The following is a 7,402-nucleotide window of genomic DNA, read 5'->3' on the forward strand; positions in this document are numbered from 1 at the left end:
GCTGAGATGAACCCAAGTTAATGACATCTTCATGAACACTGATTTTAAACTCACCATCCCTGAGGGAGCCAGCCCATAGCCACGTTTCTCCCTAGGTATTTTGGGTTTCTTCCCATTACAGGCACCTGCTGCTAGGATCCCAGTTGGTGCCATGACCAGCTCAGGAGAGTTCCAGCTCCAATCATGCCCACAGACTCACAGTTCCACAGGGACACAAAGCAGGGTTATAATGGAAAAAAAGAGTCTAACTGTTCTTTCCCTCTCTTGAGCATATAAACTCAGGAAAGTTTGAGTAATGAGTGGGCAAGTGCTCTGGCACTATGACACAAATTGTTTATTGGTAGACAAAGTGTTCAAAGTGGTACCCTAGTTAAAATGCAACTATGTTTACCTGCCTAGCACCAATCATCTGAAATGCTGTCTCTAAAACTAAGCACAATTCATTTAGAAATCTAATTAGTTGGGAAATTTGGAATGCTTAAGGATGGATGGCCTTGGTCATTCATGGAGAAAATATCCAACCCACAGGAGGTCTGTGAGGCTCCAGTGACAGAAGGCTCTCTCTGTCCCTCAGCCAGAACAAATCCATGTACCTGCTGAGTCTGTCTGGAGTCACATTTCCTCTTAGGGACTACAGCAGACCAGCCTTCTTAAGACACTGGCTAAGTAGCCTGCAACTTGATTTGGAATTTTGAGTTTTTATTTCCCTTTCTGTGGCTGGGGGACTTTTCTAGCTTCTTCCAGGCCCTGTTCTTTGGAATGAAAGCTGTGCTGCTGCATACGGATTCAAACTTACAGGCCAGCAGCCCTCATCCTTTTTGTGTAGTGCTGACTCATTTCCCCCAGATATTTGTTCGCATGTAGCCTGCTGTAGTCCCTTGATCTCCCTTGCCAAGTGACAGGAAGGCATTTTTTGAAGTATTGGAGACTTTTGCTGGGATTTTATCCAGCTGTCCTTGTTTGGTATCTTGGCAAAAAGAGTCCTACACAGTATTTGTGCAGAATTTACCCCATTATTTCTTTTCCTGCCTCTCAAGTGGAACCAGGTTAGCAAATGATAGAAAATTAAATCCAGATGATTTGTAATAAGGAATGTATGTTGTAGGGGGAAAAAAAGTATTGGCCATAAAGACTGCTCAGAATGAGACTATACAAATGCATCTGTTATCATACCTTCCAAGTGTTGGGTGCTCTTGGTTCAGAAGCAAGGCAAAACAATTCTGGTTAGCTTTTATTTATTTAATGTTTCTACTTTAAATGAGCAGAGCCTCACCAAAGCATAAAAACAATTCAGTCTTCAGCAGGGCCTGCCTCATAATCACCTGTGTGCTTTGTGGCCCGACAGATGATGAATACATTACACTGGCTTTGATCTCAGAGTTGACTCTTTGACCATGTGCCTTGCAGCAGAAATGACTGCCATGCTTGTTAATTTCAAGAAAACTGTGATTTGAAGAAGATAAAGCCTGAAGCCAAGTGATAGCTGGAAAAATCAGTTACAATGGGAAAACGAAATGGTCTCCATCTTCCAGAACAAGTAAAAAATGTGAGCTTGTTTCCTTTTATGTTTTTATTAATAAATTTTGTCCTTTGACAATTTCACACATATATAATACATTCTGATGACTCTGCCCCATGCACACCCCCTGTTTTCTCCTTCCTTCCCTTGACCTTTCCTTATTTGAGGAAAGAATGAAAAAAAATGCAACAAGAACCAACAAATAGGCAAACAGAGCAGTTATTAATAAAATAACCCACAATACAATGCTTTAACTCTTTTTAAAGATTTATTTTTTAATTATATGTATGTTGTATATCTTATATGGGAGTGTACATGTGTATGCAGGTGCCTACAGGGACCAGAAGAAAGCGCTGGATCCCTTGGAGCTGGAATTACAGGGATTGTGAGCCACCTGACATGAGTGCTGGGAGCTGAACTCAAATCCTCTGGAAGAGCAGCAAGCACTCTTTAACTGCTGAGCCATCTCTCCAGCCCCTGCTTTAAATTCTATTAACTTGGGGATGGAGAGATGGCTTAGCAGTTAAGAGTGCTTGCTGTTCCTACAGAGGACCAGGGATCAGTTCCCAGAACCTACATGGTGGTTCACAGCTGTCTGTAACTCCAGTTCTAGGGGATGGTCTCTTCTGAGCTCCTTGGACACAAGGCACACATGAGGTATACATACATATATGCCGGAAAGTGCTCATAGACATAAACATTTAAAAATTCTTAAAACTATTGTTAACCTGATTGGTAACTAAACAACTTATAACTAATTGATCTTTAGTCCTGTCCCAGTTTTATTTATTCCATGTGTGTTGTATTGATTTCCCTTGCTGTATTTTATATTCTTTAAGTTAGCTCCAGACTTTGGTAGCTGGTTTGTATTCTCCCTGTCTTGGGCACATACAGATCAGGCACCAGTAATAACGTTCTTACTGATAGAGAATTTGAGAACCAGGACTTTGGGGTGGAATGCCTTATGATAATATGTACCACTTATATAAAGGGGTCAGGCAGCTGAAAAGGGCTGCTCAGACATTTTCTGTGTGCAAGGCATATCAAGTCTTCAGGTTTTGCAGTTAACTTAGTGGCTGAGTTAACTGCGTTCTTCTTGGACAGGAGATGTAATCCATGATTTATTTCTAGATTATTCTTATAGATGGAAGAACTGGAAGTAAGTTTGTAGAGCTTTATTCAGTTATTTGATGTCACCCTGGCAGGTAGGACTCAAGGCACCACAGAGATGTTGGCATCTTTCTACTACCTTAGTGACTTCGTCATCCTACTTAGAGGAAATAGGTAGCTGATGTCGCCTGCCTGACCCTTTGACTTCCTGGTCAATCCTCACTTCTCTTGAGGGCATGAAAACTACAGTAAGCTGTATTTGGTTATAGCAAATGAAATCCCATTTAAATAGTCAAAGAAAGAAAGTTGGAAGGTTTAGAGGCAAATGGGCTCTGAATCTGTATACCCAGTGATATCACTAGCCACTTGATTTTTCTAATTCTTTGCTCTGTCTTCTTCAATGTTAGTCTTTATCAAAAGGCTGGCTTTTTATTACAAAAAAAATGCCTGTAAATCTAAAAATTCCATCATCCAGAAGATCATAGAAAAACCTCTATCAAACTCCACCTCTGGGTCCCGATGACCCCAGATGGATCCCATGCAAAGACCCCACTGGGAGAACCACTTTGTGTCAAGTAGCTTTTATTATCTGGCATTGTTAGAAGAATGAAGAGGTTCCCCCACCACCTTGTGGATTCTTGTCCTCTCTTTGGATCGCCAACTCAATTGATACCTTTCAAAACTGTTAGGTGGAGAGGTGTTAGGCTTGAGCTATCAGAATCAGTAACTACTGCAGGAGGATAGAATGGTGACCTGACTGGTACAGAGGACGCAATCCTGGAACTTCCGGTATCAGGGCCTACCTATCTGAACTACATGGCTGCTATAGAATAGGAAAGTGGTGGAAGAGAAATTAGGGAGGCAACTGATGTGCCCCAAAACAACACTGAACAAAGTGTGTTTAGGCAGCAGACTAAAATTTAATGAGCATCAAAGTTTCCTGGAGAGCTTGTTAAGACCTGATTACAACCCTACTCCCAAAAGTCTGCACTTCAGTAGGTTTAGTGTGGGATCCCAAGACATTGCATTTCTAAGAAGTCCACAGTGGATGCTGTAGGCAGGGCCCGGCTCTGAGAACCTGTGTGGCTTAAGTAAACATCATTATGTAGTGTTAGAATTTTCCTTGGAGTTTGCTTCTTACTGCTCCCTTTGATCACTTGCCTAAGTGTTGTATACAGATGTTACCTTTTCCCCCAATGCGACCTTAGAATTACCCAGATCTTCTTAATTTACTTCAGCACCAGATACTGATTACTAAATTGAAGATTTGAGTAGAAGAGATTAGAAATATGTTCAGTGGTGATGGTCTACTAGATTTGTTTACTCAGCAACTATTTATTTTGTGTGCAACACGCTGAATGCTGATTTGCTCTAACACCATAATTTGTTTAGTTCTTCAAATTTGTCAACTAATTTCTATCATCACTAGACTTGCTCTTCTGTGAGTATTCTACACAGATTCCTAGGTATGACATACAGACTGGTGGCAGCTGCTTCACCAAGTACATTTCTCAGAAGGGACGGACCTCTGAGATGGACAGATCTAGATTTCAGGTATAATTTTGGCTGATGGCAGTGAAAATGTTTTTCATTGTTAATGCCCTGTATGTTTGCCTTCATTTCAGGAAATCAAATCAATTAAGAAAAGAATGAGTGAGTTATGTATTGACTTCAACAAGAACCTCAATGAGGATGATACTTTCCTTGTATTTTCCAAGACTGAACTGGTAAATTGTTTTGCTGGATTAAATTATGTCACCTTACAGATTGCAACCTAAATTACTGTGCAAAGAATCCTTCTAAACTATTTTAGTTCCATTTAGCTGGGTGTGCTAGCTCATATCTTGACTCCCAACACTCTGGAGGTAGAGGTAGGCAGATCTCTGTGAGTTCCAGACCAGCTGGGGCTACAGGGAGACCCTGTCTCAAAAACAAACAACAACAACAAAAATATAGTCTAGTCTGGGGCTGGAAAGATGGCTCAACATTAAGAACTCTGCCTTCTCATGCAGAAGTCCTGGTTTGGTTCCCAGCACCCACATGGCAGCTAACAACCATCTGTAACTCTAGTTCCAGGGGATCTTACAGTCTCCTCTGGCTTCACGGACCTTGCTTGACACAGGTGCACTTACACACACACACAGGCAAAACATTCATACGCATAAAATAAAAATAAATTGTCTAGAATGCCTGGCATGGTGGCACATACCTTTAATTCCAGCATTTCAGAGGCAGACGCAGGCAAATCTCTGTGAATTCAAGGCCAGCCTGACCTACATATCAAGTTCCAGGCCAGTTTGGGCTTCATAGTGAGACCCCGTTCCTTGTAAAAAGTGTAGTATCTAACTTCACCACCCCTACTACAGAAAAGAATGAAAACAGCCAAAAGTATACTTTTCGTTAATAAGAATGTATACTAATTCTAGAGAAAGACCAAAAGAAGTTTCACATGCTTTTTACCCCTAATCTTTCCTAGTAGGTTAGTGTTTAACAGCCAACAAGTCCCTTACACTGTAGTGTAAACTGATATCTTATTCTGGTCTAGATATTTTTCGCCTTAATTTTGCCTGTTCTCCATCAAAATACCATCTGCACAGGTACACTGAAACCTGTTCATGCTGTGAATGAATCATTTTCTGGGCCACCTGATTTCTTGCTGCCACCCCATTCCAACAAAATCAAAATAATATCATACAATTGTTATTTTACTTGAATTGCAATTATCACAGCAAATTTCTAGAGCTACTTAAAAGCACTGTGCCCGTGCTAAATAAACCACTAATGAGTGGGAAATTGATGTTTGAGAAGATGATCTTTTGCAGGTGGTCTTCCTGATGACTTCATTGACAGTTTAGAAAAAAACAGATGACAAGTATAAAATTACTTTAAAGTACCCCCACTATTTTCCTGTCATGAAGAAATGCTGTGTTCCTGAAACAAGAAGGAAGATGGAAATGGCTTTTCATACAAGGTGCAAACAGGTACTGTGTTTGTCTCCGTTTTCAGTAAAAGATAACAAGGAAAATAGTTCCTTTATTTACCAATACTGAAATCCAGTCCAACACTGATATTCCAGATTGTGTGTGCTTCGTGCTTCCTAATTCCTCATACCTAACAAGACATTTAGATTTTTCTTTTCCTCATTGTCAATTTGCTTGCTTGTGACCACAGGCTAAACTGTTTTTAGTAAAAATAGAATAGATTAAACATGAAGTTGTATTCCTTTCCCATATTTGCAGTCCACAGCTGGTAAGATATCTGTCCTTCCTGAACAAGTGACTTCCCAAGTCAATTCTGGGAATAACTATTACGCAGCCTGTTGGAAAGAAAGAAAAAAGTATATACCACATCTTTAGAAGACTTAAAAGTTGTATACATCTGGGGCTTGAAAGATGGCTCAGCAGTTAAGAGCACTGACTGCTCTTGCAGAGAACCTGGGTTCAATTCCCAGCACCCACATGGCAGCTATGAACCATCCTTAATCCAGTTCCAAGGGAATCTGAAGCCCTCTTCTGACCTCTATGGCATTGCACGACACGAGTGCAATCACATACATGTAGGCAATACACTCATACACACAAAATAAAAATAATAAAATATTTTTTAAGTGGTATACATCATCTCCGCTCATATCCCATTGACCCAAATACCATATATAGTTATATTTAGCTACAGGAGAAGCTCAGAGCATAGAGGGTTTTTTTAAAGATTTATTATTTATTTAGGTGTGTGTATGTGTGTGTACATACATGTGCATACATGTGGCATGTGGATGCCCACAGAGACCAGAACAGGGCATTTCTGGATCCTTTGAAGCTAGAGGTACAGGTGGTAGTGAGCTGCCTGACATAGGTCTGAAACTGAACTCTGGTCTTCTGAAAGAGCAGCAAGTGCTCTTAACCACTGAGCTCTCTCTCCAGCCTTGATAAATGTAGTCTTTGGTTAACAAACATTTGCTAGAATTAGAGGGTTTTATTACTAAAAGACAAAATTAGAAATTGATTTTGACTCAACTAGCCTGCTCCACCATAGTCCTGCCTGCCCAAGTAACCGTGGAATTGTTTGTTTGTTTGTTTGTTTGTTTTTGCAAGGACCTGTCACTTCCCAGCTATTTATTACCTTGGGCTCAAACACCAAGATCTCTGTGTGCCATTCAGTCATTCCCACTTGAGCTTTTCATGGTACAGCAGCCTATAAAAGGAAAGACGAGTAACTGACCCTCTCGCCCCAGCCCTCATCCCACTAGTAGAATAAGAACAGAATAATCATGCTGTAAAAAAAAATAGGTTTTGATTTGCATTTCCCTAATTACTAATGGAAATGATCACTTTTTTAAAGATGTTTCTTAGCCATCTTGGTTACTTCTTTTGAGAACTCTTCTGTTCGGATCCTTTTAATTGGGTCATTTGTTTTCTTGAGTCTTTGTTTTTTGACTTCTTCATATATTGTGAATGTTAAACTTCTGTCAGATGTATCACTGGTGAAGATTTTTTCCCACTATGTGGGTTTTCTTTTCACTTTCTTGGTTTCTTTTGCTGTACAGAAGCTTTTTAGTTTAATGAGGTCCCAATTGTTGAGGATTGTTTTCCTTAATTCCTGAGCAACTGATGTCCGATTTAGAAGGTCTTTTCCTACACTATATCTTGTAGGTTATTGCCAATGTTTTCTTCTAACTGTTCCAGAGTCTCAGTTTTCACATTGAGGTCTTTGACACATTTGGAGTTGAATTTTGTGCAAGGTGAAAGATAAGGGTCCAGTTTCATTCTTCTATAG

General features: G+C 40.1%; 1 protein-coding gene across 1 annotated transcript in view; it reads left to right on the forward strand.

Moving 5' to 3' along the window:
• Positions 1–1,439: 1,439 nt before the first annotated feature.
• Positions 1,440–7,402, forward strand: part of Nln (neurolysin) — a gene marked incomplete at its 5' end in the record, with an annotated part of 44,465 nt that continues 38,502 nt past the window's right edge. Inside the window, 4 exon segments of the mRNA XM_017799577.2 lie at positions 1,440–1,546; positions 4,255–4,355; positions 5,450–5,491; positions 5,493–5,610. Coding sequence (XP_017655066.1) covers positions 1,440–1,546; positions 4,255–4,355; positions 5,450–5,491; positions 5,493–5,610 — 368 coding nt within the window.

Source organism: Nannospalax galili, unplaced genomic scaffold, assembly GCF_000622305.1.
Source record: "Nannospalax galili isolate Female #2095 unplaced genomic scaffold, S.galili_v1.0 scaffold518, whole genome shotgun sequence".
Classification (NCBI taxonomy): Eukaryota; Metazoa; Chordata; class Mammalia; order Rodentia; family Spalacidae; genus Nannospalax; species Nannospalax galili.